Below are 18944 nucleotides of genomic sequence, written 5' to 3'. Positions count from 1 at the left end.
GAGGATTCTAAGGGGCATCAACACTGCCTAATCTCATAGCTTAAATACTGCTTTTCTGTTATGTGAACCCAATATGGCTGATATTACTTTATCTGCTATACTATCACTCACCCAGTTTGTCCACTTCCCCTGACCCCTCTTCTCTGCATAGCCAGGTACTTGAGAGTAATGACTAGTACACAGTATTTCTCCTGTCTGGTGATCATAATTACAAAATGTCATTTTTTATCATTTGATGAAACATCAGTCATTATCCATCCTTTCAGCTGTGCCACACATTCTGACTCCAGCCTCATCCAGTCAGGCTATTCATAAGCAACTCCAGAAAATTATGACCGTTGTGTTCCAGTGCGGACTTCTGGGTTAGCATCAAACCGACATGGACAATCACCTACTTCATCTCCAGTCTTAAACTTGCTGGTTTGATAGACTTAATGCTCAGTATACAAGTCATCATCCTCCCCCTGCAGCCTGCTGGTTTATTACTGTTGAAAGAAGCATCAAAATCAGGCAAGAGGTATCAATGATCTATCAAACATCAATAAAAGGTTTGCACAGTATGACTGTACATTTGGTATGTAGGGGCTACACTGAACACTGCAGAGGACTTGGATTCAGGTGGGGCACATCAGCTTCTACTCAGTCCTAGTGGTCTATGGGATAGGGGATGGTCTTTTACTGAAGAACACTGCAGTCTTCAGTAGCTTGCACAGACAGCCAATGTGCACAGCTGCTGGAGCTTGTCCAAGGAGATTCATATCCCCCACCCCCCAAACAAACCAAGCATAACTGCATCATGACATGTTCACATGCCAAACGTGATCTGATCCACTGGCTGTCATGACAACTACCATCTTCATTGATCTTAGTATTGACATACTCATTCCAGAGGCAGAAAGACTCAATTTTAAAAGAAAGGGACACAGAAATAAGCAAGAAACAGCATGACCAGACTCCAGAAACAGCACAGTATTTATTCCAGGAAATGAGATTACAGATAGATAATTTCTCTGCATTGCAGACTGATCTGAATGTTTATACATCTGTATTTACACATTTAAAATCTTTAATCTGACAGGTATTTACAATATCACATTCACATCTTACTTAAACAGTATAGTTTTTTTAATTTTAAAAAAAGATTTTTGTTCAAAGAATGACAGATTTACATGCACCAATCCAATCAGCGAGACTCAAATTTCCACTAGATTCTACTTTTGCTCCTTTAACCCCACCCAAGTGCAGCTCCCTGACTATTGAGAATCTCTCAGGAACATTCTAGTCCGAACATACTCACTTTTCAGTAGATAATGGATCTAACCACTCACCAGAACAGCTGGAGGGATGAGAAAGTTTTCTTCTCCTACTTGAAGCCCCCAGCTGAACCAGTCACTGGATTTGCTCTCACACAGCTGAACATACTTTGGGCAAAATAAATACTTTTATTTATATCTGTTCACAAGCACCAAGACAGAAGACCAAACAAACACAGCAGTTTAAATTTGCAGATAATGTGTTGATTCCTGCAGGTCCATTAGCTCCATAGATGGTGAGATCGCTAGAGATTAAAAAGGATCACTGTCCCATTTCAATAAAGATTAAACACAAATTTAATACCTGTGTTGCTCAATCAAACACGTACTGTAGAAACTGAGCCTTAAAAGATCTCTTGCCTAATTAACTTGGTCACTTGTGAAAGAAAATTGGAACATAAAGAGGTGGCTTAATCTCAGGCCATCATGCACCCACGCATGGCGGAATGTAAAATCAAAATGTGCAAAACAAAAATCATTTTAATTTATACCTCGATATCAGTTATAGCTAAACAACATACTAGAATTGATCCAACAGTATAATGGTTAGGCCGCAGCCTAATCAAATGCGACTTTACCTGCTTAAAACAAAGACCCCTTAGGCATAGATTCAACCACACCTGCCCAGACACTGGTCTCCAAACTGGAAGCATCCCCCATGCTCAGGGAGAACTCTCGTTGGCCAGACAAATTGGCCTGGCAGTGTATTCGTTGGGAGTGGCAGTGAGGTTTAACATTCCAAGGATCCCAAACATTCCTTTACAAGGGGGATAGAGTGCAGAATCTGGAGGCAAAGGTTTGTGTACCCTTCTAGGGTTTCTTGTTTAGAAAAAATTAGATGCATCAAAAAAATAAACTCCAGACTTAAAGTATTCTGATCCCAGGAAACCCCATTCTTGTGTGCTCCAGAGTTGAATTAAAGAGAAAACATTTCCATGTACTGTGGCTTTTCCCAAAACAAGTCCAAGATGGAGGAGTGATATTCATAATAGGTGTTCAAGATCTAATCAAGTAACTGAAAGCATCAAGACTATCACAAAAAAAGACTAACCATCTTTTTAATAAAAATCAGCTCTAAACCCATAAAGATGACTCAAATCATTGCCATGAACTTAGGCCTGGCTCATGTTGAACAGAGCTAGCTTGCTCAACATCACTCCAGAACTCTTTGGCATTAGTGCAGATGTCTGTGCACACATGAAACTCATCAGTAACCATCCATTGTTCATGACATAAAGATGTACAGATAGAAACAGACGTGTTGCTAAGTGTGCAAATACAGGTGCACACAACCTTGCAAAGTTAGGGGTAGATATCAGTAACCAGTGCAGGAAGTGAGTCCAAAAGGTTAGTGCCAAGTTTCCTTCGTTGCACACCAAATGAACTCATCATACAATGAATGGCTATTGGAAAATGATTATGATCCAGGAATTAATGATTCTGGGAAGACATGCCCAAGGGACTAGTCATTCTGGCCACCTGAGACCCAGTGTAATGAATATCAGCATTTAGGGAGAATCGGAATGAAAGGTAACATTTCCAGTGCTGTTTTACAAATGCTAAATGGTCAGTCTTTGCTTAATGCTCCAAATCCCACCCTGGTACACAAATACTTTTTAAAATATTAACAATAGTGTAGTGTCAGCTCTACAACTATCACCTCATCATGAGACATATGAGAGGGGCAAAGGAATGACTACAATGAGAAACTGCCACCCTTTACAGTTTCAGTGGTAACGTTGTTTAACTATACAGTTAAAGCATTCCAATTCAATATTGATTTGAACACATCGCAAGGGAACAGCTTTTCAAATCTTAAGATTGTTTTCCTAAAGCCTAAGCTTAGTGAAGTGGGTCAGGTGTCAGCCCAGTAAACTGCAGTCAGAATGCTTTGTAGCTATATGCATTCACTGGGCTGCTCCAATATAAAACTACTCCTCTGGCGATGTTCCCTGCCTGTGGCAATACAAAGTTCATTTTTCTTTTAAGAGAAAGCAAAAGAATGTTTGGGCCTTTTTGAAGGCAGCAAAGTGTACTCTGAAAAAAATGGACCAGTCTATGAGAGAGACAGTCAGTGTCAGACTGCAAAAAGAAAGAGAGCTGGGCACATCGGAGAATCACCTGCCGTGGAAGGTCTGAAGTTCCAGTACTGAGTCTGGACTGGTACCAATGGATTGCACATCACCCGAAGACGAGGTAGGGAGCAGACTGTGTGTGAGCCATATAGCACACCACAGTCCACTTCCTACAGACTCCTTTTATTGCTCTTCCAATACAAAATAGTTTATTTATTCTGCACAATAATCATCACGTGGAATAGATCAGAAATCAGGAAAGGTCAGCGAGTTGGGGAAGGGGGGGGGCAGATCCCACTGAGAATGAAGTTTAAAAAAAAATCCAGACAGTACTGATTGGATAAGGAAGGCAGAGACTGCGGTTGCCTATACCTGGGAAATGAGCTGCATGTTAAAGCTGGGCGATCGGGACTGTTTGGTTAGTGGAGCTCCTGGGGAAAGCAGCTCCTTAGCCTCGCTGTCTCGGCCCAGCCTCTCTTCCTGGAGGCTGATGGTCGAAAACCTGTTAGTGTTGCTGATGGCCAGATTGGAGCTCCCATCCAAGGCCTGGCTCCCGTTAACCCGGTCAAAGGATCTAGTGGAGGAGGTGCTGGCCGTCCGCACCAAGCCAACAGCTCCTGCCTTGGATACCGGCGGACCACTCGTGGTCAGCAGGTGCTTCTTCACAGGAGTCAGCTCCACGTTGTCGGTGGCAGAGCGGGCTGCCAGGAGCTTGCGAGTCCCTTCCGCCTGATCTCTATCCCGGTTTAATAAGCTGCTGGGGCCTTTCTTCAGACTGCTACTCTTGGACCCACTCGGCTGGCTGCTACTAGATGCCCCCGATGAGAATCCCTCGTCTGCGTCAGTGACGTGTATGGGCTCCTCTCCTCCGCTTGCAGCATTCAGATCTGTGAAGCAAGAATAAACTTGTCATTCAAGTCTGACAGACAGATACACACACTCCTTCCTCCAGTTTCTGAACTAGAGACTCCAGCACTGTTCCCAAACACACCAGGGACAATTTGCATTTCCAAACCATTTTACTGTAATAGAAAAGACACCAAATCACATAAAAAGTGCATTAAGCCAGATATATCAAAGCTAAAAGGAGCATCACATATAGAGGAGGACACTAGGCTGGAAGAAATTCCAAGGCTTCAAAACATTGCCAAATGGTGGAATTTTAAAATCAGGGACATGCAAAGTGGTGGCGTGGCTGGAGTGCAAATAACTTGGATGATTTTATGACTGGTGAAAGCTAGAGGGATGAAAATAAAAGGATTTTAAGAGTAAATTGTCAAACCCAACACCAGTGCAGATCAATGAGTACAGCAAGGTGTGGGGGCCAAAACAAAGACCTAGTTCAAAGGCAGGATATAAAAAATAAATAAAATAAAATGTGCACAAATCAATTTGCAAATCTTCATGAACTGCCACATTTTAAAATCACCAGCTGCATCCTGTTTCCTCACTAGTCATCCTATTTCATTAATTTATATCAGTAACCACTAAACCTGCAGGACTCCACTCAACATCTCCTTCAGTCTGACAGTTCTCCCCTAGTACATACACCAACCATTCAGTCAACAGGTTGTGTCAGCCCAGTTAAGGAAATTGAGTCCATTACCCCAGTGGGCATTTCCTATAATGCTGCATTGTCAGAGATAGCATCTTTCAGATGTTGTTAACTGTAAACTCCTTTTGCCCTTTCAGGCAAGGCAAATTAATCTGTGGCACTCTTTGTATTCTTATTCATTCATTCAAAAAGCTGTGGGCTTCATAAGCTAAACCAACATTTGATTGCTCATCCACAATGGCCCTTGAGATGGTGGTGATGAGCTGCCAACTCAAACCACTACAGTCTTTGAGGTGTGGGCCTGGGAAGCTTCCCCCAAGCACCTAGATAATATTTCAAGGCGGATTGATGAAAAGGATCAACCAGTTATCACCAAGAGATTCTGCAGATGCTGGAAATCCAGAGCAACACACAGAAAATGCTGAAGGAGCTCATCAGGTCAGGAGATGAATAAACAGTTGATATTTCAGGCCAAGACCCTTCATCAGGACTAAAAAGGAAGTGGGAAGATGTAAGAATAAGGTGGTGGAGGGAGGGGACAGGCAAACTAGAAGCTGATAGATGAAGCCAGGATGGTTGGAAAGATAAAGGGCTAGAGAAGGAGGAATCTGATAGGAGAGTGGACCACGGGATAAAGGGAAGGAGGAGCGGCACCAGGGGAAGGTGATAGGCAGGTGAGGAGAAGGGGCACGAGTCCAGAGTGGAGAAAAGAGGAAAGGGTGGAAGGGGAAGAGAAAATAAAAGTACCGGCAGGAGAAATCAATGTTCATGCCATTAGAGTTGGAGGCTACCTAGACGGAATACAAGATGTTGCTCCTCCACCCCGAGATCAGCCTCGTTGTAGCAGAAGAGGCGGCCAAGGACCAACACGTTGGAACGGAAATGGAGCTAGGAATTAAAATGGTTGGCCACAGGCAAATACCAATTTTGGCAAATGGAGCAGAGGTGTACGACAAAGGATCCCTCAGTTTACATCAGGTCTCACAATACAAAGGAGGCCACATCAGGAGCTCTAGTTTTTGCCAGATTTTTATTTTGAACTTTCTGTGCACAAAATGAACGCTGCAATTCCTGTATGACAACAGTGTCTATACTTAGTACAGTGATGCTAGAAAGTTTGTGAACCCTATAGAATTTTCTCTATTTCTGCATAAATGATCTAAAATGTGATCAGATCTTCACGCAAATCCTAAAACTATAACAAAAAAATATACTTGTTCATTTATTTATTGAGAAAATGATCCAATATTATATGTATTAGTTGGAAAAAGTATGTGAACCTCTGGGCCAATGCCTTCTACAAAAGCTATTTGGAGTCAGGTGTTCCAATCAATGAAGTGACATTGGAGATGTAGGTTGTAGAGGTGCCTGCCCTATAGAAAAGGCACACAAAGGCAGGTTACTGACAGAGCCTGTGTTTCTCAAGGAAGATCTGTTTATGTGCACCATGCCTCGATCAAAACAGCTTTCAGAGGACCGTAGAAGAATTGTAGAGATGCACGAAGCTGGAAAAGGCTACAAAAACATTTCTGAAGACCTCGGTGTTTCAGTCCACAGTAAGAGAAATTGTCTACAAATAGAGGAAATTCAGTGGTGTTGCTACTCTCCCCAAGGGTGGGCATTTTTCAAAGATCACTCGAAGAGCGCAATGTGCAATGCTGATGGAGGTGAAAAAGAACCAAGAGTAACAGCAAAAGATCTGCAGAAACCTCTAGAACTTGCTAAAGTCTCTGTTCATGTGTCCACTATAAGAAAAACACTGAACAAGAATGGTGTTCATGGAAGAACACCATGGAGGAAAACACTGCTGTCCAAAAACAAAAATTGCTGGACATGTCAAGTTAGCAAAAGACCACCTGGATGTTCTACAACACTTATGGGACAATGTTCTGTGGACAAATGAGACAAAGGTTGAACTTTTTGGCAGAGATGCACATTGCTATGTTTGAAAGAGAAAAAAAAAGGCACTGCAGACCAACACCAAAACCTCATCCCAATTATGAAGCATGGTTGAAGGAGCACTGAAGTTCGGCACTGCTTTGCTGTCTCAGGGTCTGGACAGCTTGCAATCATTGAGGGAACAGTGAATTCAAAATTGTATCAAGACATTTTACAGGAGAATGTCAGGGTAGTAGTCTGTCACCTGAAGCTTAATAGATGTTGGATAATGCAACAAGACAATAATCCGAAAGACAAAGTAAATCAGCAACAAAATGATTTAAAAAGAAAGGATTTGTATTTTGGAATGGCCGAATCAAAGTCCTGACCCTAATCCTACAGAAGTGTTGTGGAAGGACCTGAATCAAGCAATTCATACAAGAATGCCCACTAATATCCCAGAGTTGAAGCAGTTCTGTCAGAGGAATGGCCTAAAATTCCTCCAAGCGGATGTGAAGGACTGATCAACAGTTACTAGAAATGTTTGTTCGAAGTTATTGCTGTACAAGGGGGGGGGGTCACACCAGTTACTGAAAGCAAAAGTCCACATACTTTTTCCAACAAATACATATTTATTGAGAAAAATGGTCCAATATTACAAGTGAACAAGTATAAACAAGAGGAAGTCTGCAGATGCTGGGAATCTGAGGAACTCAGCAGGTCAGGCAGCATCAATGGACAAAAAGTACAGTCAAAGTTTTGGGCCAAGGACCTGCGGCAGCACTCTGCCAAAGGGTCTCAGCCTGAAACATTGACTGTACTTCACCCTCCACCCCCCCCCCCCCCATAGATGAACAAGATAATTTTTGTGTTATTTATTTGGGTTCTCTATCTAGTTTTAGAACTTACATGAAGATTTGATCATATTTTAGCTCATTTATGCAGAAATAAAGACATTCCTACAGGGTTCACAAACTTTCTAGCACCACTGTATACAATTAGCTACAGAAAGGTTTTGAACAAAGAAAGCTGGTTATGAAACTATTGTAGAAATGCAGCTCTGTTCTGTGATCCAAATAATTCTATGGTCAATTATAAGCATCTAACAAGGATTTTCGTTAAAAGCTCTCAGAAAAGTCTAAATAACTATCAATTTTATCTGAGACATTCAAGTGAAGGCAGTCCATTCTTCATTCCTCAACGCACACTGGCTATATCTCAATGAACTTTTGCCAAGATTTCTCTCCAACATACCCCTCAAAATAATCATAATTCTACATCCAAATCTTAAAAAGATTTTATATTATAATGTATACAAGTAGTCATTCTGGAGTTGAGGGGGGGGGGGGAACATAAATTAGGAACTTTCCTAAATATTTTGCTTGTATTAAATATCTACTCCTTTTCATTGTATCCAAAGATAAAAGCAGAACAATTCCTCCAAATACAGGCCAACAATGGAGTATAAATATACTCAATGAAAGTCTTTAAATTGTCTCTGTGGGGTCTACAGATTATGATTTTTCAAAACTACACGGACATTTAATCAAACACACACTTTGACACAAACACTGGAAGACAGAGACAAGCTAAAGTAATCCAGCATTCTGTCCTTAACCAGCTACATAACTGCCATGGCAGCCAAATGGTCTAAATGAAACACACAGAACAATGAGAGAAGCACAGACATGCAGCAAAGCTTTCAAAGCCATGAAGTAGAGACTTGAGCCTCCACATCCATTGAAAACACCTACAAAAATTATTGAACTTCACTGCATCAACCAGAATTGAGATATATACAGTTAAATAAGCTTTTAAACTTACCATCGACTTTGCTCCTTTATTTTAAAAAAAAGTGATTTGTGGTGTTAAGTAGAAAAAGAGAAATACTTTTAAATCAAAGACATTTTGAGAAAGGATCAACCAGATTTAAATTGTAGAGTCAGGGTCACAGCAGTCCGAGCACTGACCTGCCCCATCCATGTGCCGTTAGAAAGGGTCTGAACATCACCTCCACACTCAACTCCAATATTTCCCACCTTTTCTACACACCACCTCCCAACTCCCCCCCCCCCACCCCCGAGCCATTTGTCTCGATTTTTTACAAGATGCACTTAATCGAATTCTTGACAGTGCACAGAAGTGTAAAATACATGGGTGTGTCCTGAATTAACTCATCACAGGAGTAAATCTCGAGGCCTTGGTGCCCCCAAGTTTACTCACTCTGGTTTTCTGTATCCAACCGATGCCCAGTCACTCCTTGAGACAGAACTTCCTACACAAGGACAGATTGAGAAACACCGATTGCATTTTTTAAAGCAATATTCATCTGGCCTCACAAGAGCCTGGATGTGGAACCATAGTATCTGATGTCACTCGAACTGGGCATCGTGCGGGGGGGGGGGGGGGCAAGGATTAGTATGATCAAGCTGGCACGGGGGAGATGCAAGGAACATGCAAGCAACAGTCAGAAGACACAGCCCTGATCAGAGAGCCTTCAAAGCCAAACATTCAGCCCATCATAACTCATCCTTTGCCATGCTCGGAGCCATGGATCTGGCCTAGCACAGCACAGTACAAGAATGATACTACCTGACTTGCTGCTAGACTAGGGGGAAGGCACTAATGCACGCTGGGAGTGTGGATACAGGCACTGGGATAAAGATGCCCTGCTTGGGGTAAAGAGCCATGGCTGTCTTCCAGCAGCCTCACTGATCTCTGCCTCCTCATTTCTGGCCTACCCTCTGCCGTTGCCACAGATGCTGGTTCCTGCTGACTGTGTCTGGGGGACACTGGCATCCCCTCCCCATTCCTCTCACGCTGTCCGGCCAATTCAGACGAGTCACAGATTAGGGAGGTGGAGTCGCTTGACTCAGCATCAAATGTGAGGTCAATACAATCTGGGATTCAACACAAAACATTTAGCATCTTCCCCATCCAGCAGGAACTGCTGCAGGCCACAGGGAAAGAACAGCATGAAGATGGTACAGTACACAGAAAGAAGGTAGTACAGTACTTAGAAAGAAACAACACACCATACACAATGTTGACAAAACATCAAAAACCTGGGTCAGTCTCATCCCAAGTGTTGCTTTCTTAAAGCAAATTGTTTGCCGAAGGGTGACCCTTATCGGAACAGACTCCGTACAGTACACATACCTCGCTTTGGTAAACGAATCAACCAGTCCCTTTGTAATCTCCCAGGTTCCCTTCAATTCACCTGCACACCAAGTGCACCGTACTTGGCCAATCAACCTGCACAGCTCTAGGATGACAGAGAAAACAGGAAGACCCAGGACAAGCCCAGGCACCCACAGGGAAAATGACTTCACACTATCAGAACCAGATCAAACTTGGGTTCTGGAGCTGTATCAGCATGGTTGGTTGGGGAAGTAAACCATGTGTAGCCAACCACCCAGGCATCCCATTGACCTTAGTGGGTCAGTTTGGGAGGGGGGGGGGCAGGGGCAAACCACAAAGCCCATGGAAACAGGGTCATGGGAGTTTTTGAAAAAGAACATAGAATGATACAGTACAGGCCCTTTGACTCAACACTGTGCCAATCTTTAAACCTACTCTTTCTCCTGAGGCCTCCCGTCCCATGATCCTTTCCCTTCTCCAGCTCTGTATCACTTTCGCCAATCACCTTTCCAGCTCTTAGCTTCATCCCACCCCCTCCTGTCTTCTCCTATCATTTTGCATTTCCCCCTCCCCCCACTACTTTCAAGTCTCTTACTATCTTTCCTTCCGGTTAGTCCTGACGAAGGGTCTCGGCCCGAAACGTCAACATCGCTTCTCCCTATAGATGCTGCCTGGCCTGCTGTGTTCTACCAGCATTTTGTGTGTTGTTGTTGTTTCAAGATCAATCTAACACTTTCCTTTTGCATAGCCCCTCCCCCCCCCAAACACCCATGTGCCTATGAGTTTCTTAAATCTCCCTAATGTATCTGCCGCGACCACCACCCCTGGCAGTGTGTTCCACTTGCCTCTGACATTCACCCCCTATACTTTCCTCCATTCACCTTATTACTGTATTTCCCCTTGTATTAGTCATTTTTGCCCCTGGAAAAAGCCTCTAGCTATCCACTATCTATGCCACTTATTACCTAGAACACCTAAAGTTTTTAAAACTTTAAAATTTGGAATTTAGGGTACTGAGAGGAGAAAAACCCTATTTGAAAGGACTGCATAGAACAAATACTAGTTGGTGGAAATTAATTCTTCCTAGCAACAAAAAAGAAAAATTTCCCAGTTGCTTACTTTCTCTCTTCCAGCGATGCCTTCGTATGGACGCAGTGGTGATGGCAGTGCGGGATATCCTGGGTACTGTTGGTGTAACCTCTACCTGCAAGCACTTCCGACCCACTTTAGAAATGTCGGGAGCGTCAAAAGGCAATGAGCTCTTCATTGCATTAGCCACCTGCAGGAAAGAAATCCACAAGAACAAAGATGGTAAACTCAACAGGAATTACATTTGATATACAAACCCCATTTCCAGAAAAGTTGGGATATTTTCCGAAATGCAATAAAAACAAAAATCTGTGATATGTGATTTTCCCCCTCATTTTATTTATTTATTAAATTTTAGAAATTACAAAGAATAAATGTGATAATAAAATAGTAAGAAAAATAATGTTGACCCTCCCCCTCCCCTTAACCCTCCCCCCTTAACCCTTATCTAAAGAAAGGGGAAAAAAAGAAAGAAAGAAGAAAAAGATTGCCTGGATATCGGAAGACCCCCACATGCTCCATGGAGTTCAAAAAAATTTTAATATTTATTTTTACTTTCCCCAATTACTATGATTTTATCTTCAAAGGACCTGTGTATTTAATCCTATCTTTTGTAAGCATGGGAGCCAAATTTTCAAAAATATATCATATTCATTTCTTAGATTATACGTAATTTTTTCAAATGGAATACAACTATGTATTTCATTATTCCAATGATCCATAGTTAAATGTAAATCAGATTTCCAACTAACTGCGATAACTTTTTTGGCTACTGCCAATGCAATTTTTATAAATTTTTTCTGATACTTGTTCAATTTAAGTTTCGGTATTGTCCCCTCAATGTCTCCTAATAAAAATAATAATGGACTATGTGGGAGTTGTACTCCAATAATTTGTTCCAATAAAAGTCTTAAATTTATCCAAAATGGTTGAATTTTAAAACAGGACCAGGTAGAATGTAAAAAAGTACCAATTTCTTGACCACATCGAAAACATTGGTCAGACATATTTAAATTAAATCTATTTATTTTCTGTGGTGTTATATATAATTGATGTAAAAAATTATATTGTATTAATCTAAGTCGAACATTTATTGTATTTCTCATACTATCAAAACATAATCTTGACCAATTTTTTCCATCAATTTTAACATTCAGATCAGATTCCCATTTTTGTCTTGATTTATGAATTCCTAACTTAATTGTTTGCTTTTGAATCAAATTATACATACAAGATATAAATTTTTTAATTTTTCCTTTCTGAATTAATATTTCTACTTCACTAGGTTTTGGCATCAACATTGTTTGTCCCAGCTTTTCTCGTAAATAGGCTTTTAATTGAAAATAACAAAAAAAGAGTATTATTTGATATTTTATATTTATTTTTTAATTGATCTAATGACATCAATATACCTCCTTCAAAACAATCACCTATATATTTAATCCCCTTTTGGAACCAATTATGTAAAAGTTTATTATCCATTGTAAAAGGAATAAGCCTATTTTGAATTAAAGTTCTTTTTGCTAATAAAGATTTCTTTATCTCATCGTCCATATTTACCTTATTCCATAAATCAATCAAGTGTCTTAATATAGGAGATTCTTTTTTTTCCCGTATCCATTTGGATTCCCATTTATATATAAAATCCTCTGGTATATTTTCTCCTATCTTATCTAATTCTATTTTAATCCATGCCGATTTTTCTTCACCAAAAAAAGACGCAATAAATCTAAGTTGATTTGCTTTATAATAATTCTTAAAATTTGGAAGTTGTAACCCCCCCCAAATCAAATTTACATGTCAATTTTTCCAATGATATTCTTGACATCTTAACTTTCCAAAGAAATTTCCTTACATATTTATTCAGCTCTTGAAAAAACTTCTGAGGTAATTGTATTGGTAAATTTTGAAATAAATATTGCAATCTAGGAAATATATTCATTTTTACAGCATTAACTCTACCTATTAATGTTATTGGTAACATCATCCATTTATCAAGATCCTCTTTTTTAAAAAATAATGGCAAATAGTTTTGTTTATATAAATTTTTAACATCATTATCAACTCTAATACCTAAATATTTTATCCCGTTCAAAATCTGTGATATGTTAATTCACCCTTATTTAACTGACAAAAGTACAAAGAAAAGATTTTCAATAGTTTTACTGACCAACTTAATTGTATTTTGTAAATATACACAAATTTAGAATTTGATGGCTGCAAACACACTCAACAAAAGTTGGGAGAGTTAAAATAAGATTGAAAAGTGCACAGAATATTCAAGTAACACCAGTTTGGAAGACTCCACATTAAGCAGGCTAATTGGTAGCAGGTGAGGTATCATGACTGGGTATAAAAGTAGCATCCATCAAAGGCTCAGTCTTTGCAAGCAAGGATGGGTCGTGGCTCACCCCCTTGTGCCAAAATTCACGAGAGAATTGTTAGTCAGTTCAAAAGGAACATTTCCCAACACAAGATTGCAGAGAATTTAGGTCTTTCAACATCTACAGTACATAATATTGTGAAAAGATTCAGAGAATTCAGAGACATCTCAGTGCGTAAAGGGCAAGGTCAGAAACCACTGTTGAATGCGCGTGATCTTCGAGCCCTCAGGCGGCACTGCCTAAGAAACTGCCATGCTACTGTGACAATTACAGCCACCTGGGCTCAGGAGTACTTCGGAAAACCATTGTCACTTAACACAGTCCGTCGCTGCATCCAGAAATGCAACTTGAAACTGTATTACGCAAGGAGGAACTCTATGCAGAACTCATACATCAACTCTATGCAGAAATGCTGGTGAGTTCTCTGGGCCCGAGCTCGTCTCAGATGGACTGAAAGACTGTGGAACCGTATGCTGTGGTCAGATGAGTCCACATTTCAGCTAGTTTTCGGAAAAAACGGGCGTCGAGTTCTCCGTGCCAAAGATGAAAACGACCATCCTGAGTGTTATCAGCGAAAGGTGCAAAAGCCAGCATCTGTGATGGTATGGGGTGCATCAGTGCCCACAGCATGGGTGAGTTGCATGTATGTGAAGGTACCATTGACTCTGAGGCGTATATTAGGATATTAGAGAGACATATGTTGCCATCAAGGCAACGTCTCTTCCCGAGACGTCCATGTTTATTTCAGCAGGACAATGCCAGACCACATTCTGCACGGGCTATAACAGCGTGGCTTTGTAGACACAGACTGCGTGTGCTTGACTGGCTGGCTGCCAGTCCAGATCTATTTCCTATTGAAAATGTACGGCACATCATGAAGAGGAGAATCAGACAACGGAGACCACGGACTGTTGAGCAGCTGAAGTCTTATATCAAGCAAAAATGGACAAAATTTCCAATTGCAAATCTGCTACAATTAGTATCCTCAGTTCCAAAATGATTAAAAAGTGTTATTAAAAGGAAAGGTGATGTAACACAATGGTAAACATGCCTCTGTCCCAACTTTTGTTGAGTGTGTTGCAGCCATCAAATTCTAAATTTGTGTATATTTACAAAATACAATTAAGTTGGTCAGTAAAACTATTGAAAATCTTTTCTTTGTACTTTTGTCAGTTAAGTAAAGGTTCACGTGAATTAACACATCACAGGTTTTTGTTTTTATTGCAGTTTGGAAAATATCCCAACTTTTCTGGAAATGGGGTTTGTACATTGTAACAAAAATATATTCTTTATAAACAATCAATTTTCTATAGTTCCCCTTTAAATTGGTATTGGCATTCATGTGACAGACAAGCCTGCAGAGCATTGTGTAGTTGTTCTGCCCATTAAGTTTTGGCTAAGTTACTAAACTGACAGAGCTCAGCATTACTGATCTAGAGGCAATAGTTTGAATCCCACCAAGACAGCAGGAAAATTTAAGTTCAAGTAATTGTACAGAAATGGGGAACATAAAAGCTAATCTCAATCATGGCAAGTTAAATTCTACTTTACTAAACTTCTGATTCACTAATATCCTTCAAGGAACAAAATCCATCAGTGCTCCTGGTCTAGTCTATTCATGACCCCAGACCCATGGACACACATGATTCTTAACTGCAAGGTATTGAGAAAAGCAATTAATTGTAGCATTGCATTCATGTCCACGAACAGTTTAAGATAGACTGCACCAGAGCACCAGACAAGTACTGAGCCATTTGTTGGGATGAAGGGCTCACACTGTTAGACACAGACATAGACAACTGTGGAAGGAAATAGTTTACCAACAGCGGTTGAGAGTACAGTTCTAACTGTGCCCTATACAAGAGGTCCTCCAGTGCTTCCTGGCCCATCTCCCACTCTCCGTTGTATCTGTGGAAAATAACAGAGGAAACACTCAAGAACACATCTAGTGGCTCAGCTCAAATTCCACTTAGATTCCATTTCCCCATCCTATGTCATCAAATACATACAAGCCCAGGAATTTGGAAATCACCAAGTTAAAATACATTACAAGTCTATGCTAGAGGTTACCAGAATGCAGGTGGATGCAAAATTCTTTTATATGTATGCTGTCACCAATTAGTGGGTGAAAAATACGTTACTTTTTGTGCAAGGGGTTTGGGATTTGGGGTCTGATGTCCTTGTTGGTGTTTTTCCTGTGTGGGTGATGGGTTTTGTGTGAGAGGGGGTTGGAGGTTTGATGCTATTGTCATTGTTCTTTTTTGTCAGGGAGGGGGTTGGGGTTCACGAATTTTATTTCTTTTTTCCATGTGGGGGTGGGTAGTTGATGTCTTTTCTTACAACAACTCCCATGTTTTTCCCCCCTCGTATTTCATGACTATCTGTAGAAGACGAACATCAGAGTTATACTGTACATGCAGACAAAAAAATAAACCTTTGAACAAACAGCATGCATTTAAGAAACAGGAGCACGTTCAAAATAGATTCTTGGGGCACTCCAAGGGCAATAGCTCCACAACGTACACCATGAAGGAAGGGTTGGGACCCACAGGTGGAGTGGGTTAGGTAATGGAGGAGTGTTTTTTTTTTTAAGAATTTCGTGGACATTGAGAGAATGTATTTATGAAGTGACTTTAATTATATTGGAGGTAGGAACGTGGAAAATTGTTTCAAACATCCACAATGCCAAAGGAAAGAAGAGTGTAAAAACATATTGCGATGGCAATTACAGAAGAAAGCAAGCAGATAGTTCGTGACAGGACTGGTTCTACCCTTATTTCCTTACATGGTATGATAAACAGCTGTCAACATCTGCACCATAAACTCTGGATCCAGCATTACCCGACCACAAGTCTCATTCCACATCTTCTGCCGTTGTCGTGGAAACCCAGAAATGCATAACCTGTTGGGTGAGACCAGCCAGGCATTAGTAAACAGCACCTTATTCAGATTTCCAATTTGTGTTTATTTAATAATAATTTAATAAATAGGAACAGGAATAAGCTATTTGACACAAAATCACAGTTGATCTTTCATTTCAGTGCCACTTTCTGTACAATTTATACAGTACATACCTTGTTCTACACAACCCACATTGATCTCCACTTCTCTTACATCATCCATCTTTCACTCTGTCCCATCACTCATTGATCTTTTCCCTTCTGTGCCTTGTCTCGTGGACCCTTTCAAATATAGCTTTCAAGTGCCTTCTTAATCATTCCACCTTACATTTCCTCCCACATATCACTGAGAGAACCAACCACTCTGAATCATTTTAATCTGACCAAAAAGAAAAAAGATTTTTAAAAAAGGGCCCAGAGCTAGGCAGCTGTGACTTGGTGGCTACCACATGTCCGAATTTGGGAGATAGAGACTTAAAAGAGACATGCAACTAGAGCCCATGTTATCTCTGGGGGAGACAAATTATGAACAGCATGGAATTATCCACAAGATCCAAGCTAATATTTATATCATAATAAAACTAGTCTGATGTTCGTAGAGCTTGCTATAAACAAATTAGCTGCTGCATTTCTGAAATTACAATAGCAGCAAGTATTTAGAGTGACAGAAAAATACATCACAGAAACAAGCCCCTTGGCCCATCTAGTCCATGTCAAAGCCATTTGAACTGCCTACTCACATCAGCTTGCACCAGGACCATTGCCCTCTATAGTCGTTATCCATGTACCTATCTAAACTTCTCTTAAACGTTGTAATCAAGCTCATATGCATCACTTCTGCTGGCAGCTCATTCCACACTCACAACCCTCCTACTGAAGTTTCTCTTGATGTTCCCCTTAAACTTTTCACCATTAACCCAAGTTGTATTCCCACCCAACCTCAGTGGAAAAAGCCTGCTTCCATTAACCCTATCTACACCCCTCAATTATGTATACCTAGAATCAAATCTCCTCTCAATCTTCTATGTTCAAAGGAAAACAGTCCTAATCTGTTCATCTTTCCTTATACCTCAGGTCCTCCAGACCTGGCAACATCCTTGTAAATTTTCTCTGTATTCTTCCAACTTTGTTTACATCTCTCCTGTAGGTAGGTAACCAAAACTGCACACAATACTCTAAATTAGGCCTCACCAACGTCTCATACAACTTCACTTGGCTTGAAGTATTTTGGAACACCCAAAGCTTTGGATTTAATTATGTGTAAACTATTTTCCGTTCAAACACCAAACAGCCAACTAAGAGATCAGAGGCACTTTCTGTAACTTCTGTTTATAGACACAAAGTTCAATACAATAACCAAACATTTGGACACAACCCCACATCCTGCAGTCACAGCTGTGATTTGTCTCTGGATTCTTTTCCACAATAATACTCAAGGTTTAAAAAAAAAAATAACTGGTCCACTTACTCAGTTCCTGCATCTGAATTTTTTGTGTATGTTGTCCAATGCACAGAGTTACACTTGTGAATGCATTGGGACACATCTTCCAGCTATCACATACCAATATTCCACCAGTGCACAGGTCTGTATCTCACCGAGTCCAATGCCTCCATCTACCCAGCACCTCAATTGTGCACAGCTCACATTTTTTCATTCCAGTGCATCCCGTCCTCGGCTCCCTCCCCCACCATCATTGTTACACAGCAGTCTCTCAAATAATGAGAACTTAAAAGGAATCTTACAAACTAATACTTGTGGAACAAATTAGAGGTTACAGTTGTGGCAATGCTTACCTTGAGCACACACTGCAGAGGGAGCGGTAGGAGGATTTAGGCATGCAGACCACTGCAGAATTATAGCACAACATAAGGAAACTTAGCACTTCAAACCTGGAAAACACACACACACACACGTATCGTGAAACATGCATATTTCAATACAATCTACTTCAGGCTACAAATACAAAAATGCTGGCGTGTACAAGGTGAGAACGTTCTTGAACCTTGTCTCACTTTTCAATGAATGCCATTCCATCACCATCTCCATCAGCAGTCAGAAACATAGAAAACCTACAGCACAATACAGGCCCTTCTGCCCACAAAGTTGTGCCGTACACGTCCCTACCTTAGAAACTACTAGGCTTACCTAAGGCCCTCTATTTTACTAAGCTCCATGTACCTCTGTAAAAGCCTCTTAAAAGACCCTATTGTATCCGCCTCCACCACTGTTGCCGGCAGCCCATTCTACACACTCACCACTGAGTAAAAACTTACTCCTGGCATCTCCTCTGAACCTACTCCTCAGCACCTTAAACCCGTGTCCTCTTGTGGCAACCGTTACAGCCCTGGGGAAAAAGCCTCTGACTATCCACATGATCAAAGCCTCTCATCATCTTGTACACATCTATCAGGTCACCTCTCATCCTCCATCTCTCCAAGGAGAGAAAGCCAAGTTCACTCAACCTATTCTCACAGGGCATGCTCCCCAATCCAGGCAACATCCTTGTAAGTCTCCTTTGCACCCTTTCTATGGCTTCCACATCCTTCTTGTAGTGAGGGGACCAGAACCGAGCATAGTACTCCAAGTGGGGTCTGACCAGCTGCAACAT

The 18944-nt window shown here is 40.9% G+C and overlaps 1 protein-coding gene across 4 annotated transcripts in view; it reads right to left on the bottom strand.

The window, feature by feature from the left end:
- Window positions 1–954: 954 nt before the first annotated feature.
- The window catches only part of LOC140728231 (hyccin 2-like), a 48336-nt gene continuing 30346 nt past the window's right edge, over window positions 955–18944 (bottom strand). For 3 of the 4 annotated variants that reach the window (XM_073046667.1, XM_073046669.1, XM_073046668.1), the window contains exons 7-12: window positions 18130–18225; window positions 16221–16337; window positions 15256–15343; window positions 11082–11241; window positions 9563–9721; window positions 955–4275 (exon numbers count right to left, since the gene is read on the bottom strand). In XM_073046667.1, coding sequence (XP_072902768.1) covers window positions 3755–4275; window positions 9563–9721; window positions 11082–11241; window positions 15256–15343; window positions 16221–16337; window positions 18130–18225 — 1141 coding nt within the window. In that variant the 3' untranslated portion in view covers window positions 955–3754. The remainder of the gene's footprint in view (window positions 4276–9562; window positions 9722–11081; window positions 11242–15255; window positions 15344–16220; window positions 16338–18129; window positions 18226–18944) is intronic. The other variant, XM_073046670.1, reaches the window with a different exon arrangement.

The sequence above is a fragment of the Hemitrygon akajei genome, chromosome 5, assembly GCF_048418815.1.
Source record: "Hemitrygon akajei chromosome 5, sHemAka1.3, whole genome shotgun sequence".
NCBI classification, from domain to species: domain Eukaryota; kingdom Metazoa; phylum Chordata; class Chondrichthyes; order Myliobatiformes; family Dasyatidae; genus Hemitrygon; species Hemitrygon akajei.
Note: the sequence above shows the minus strand (reverse complement) of the source record. Positions and strands in the feature narration are given on the sequence as shown.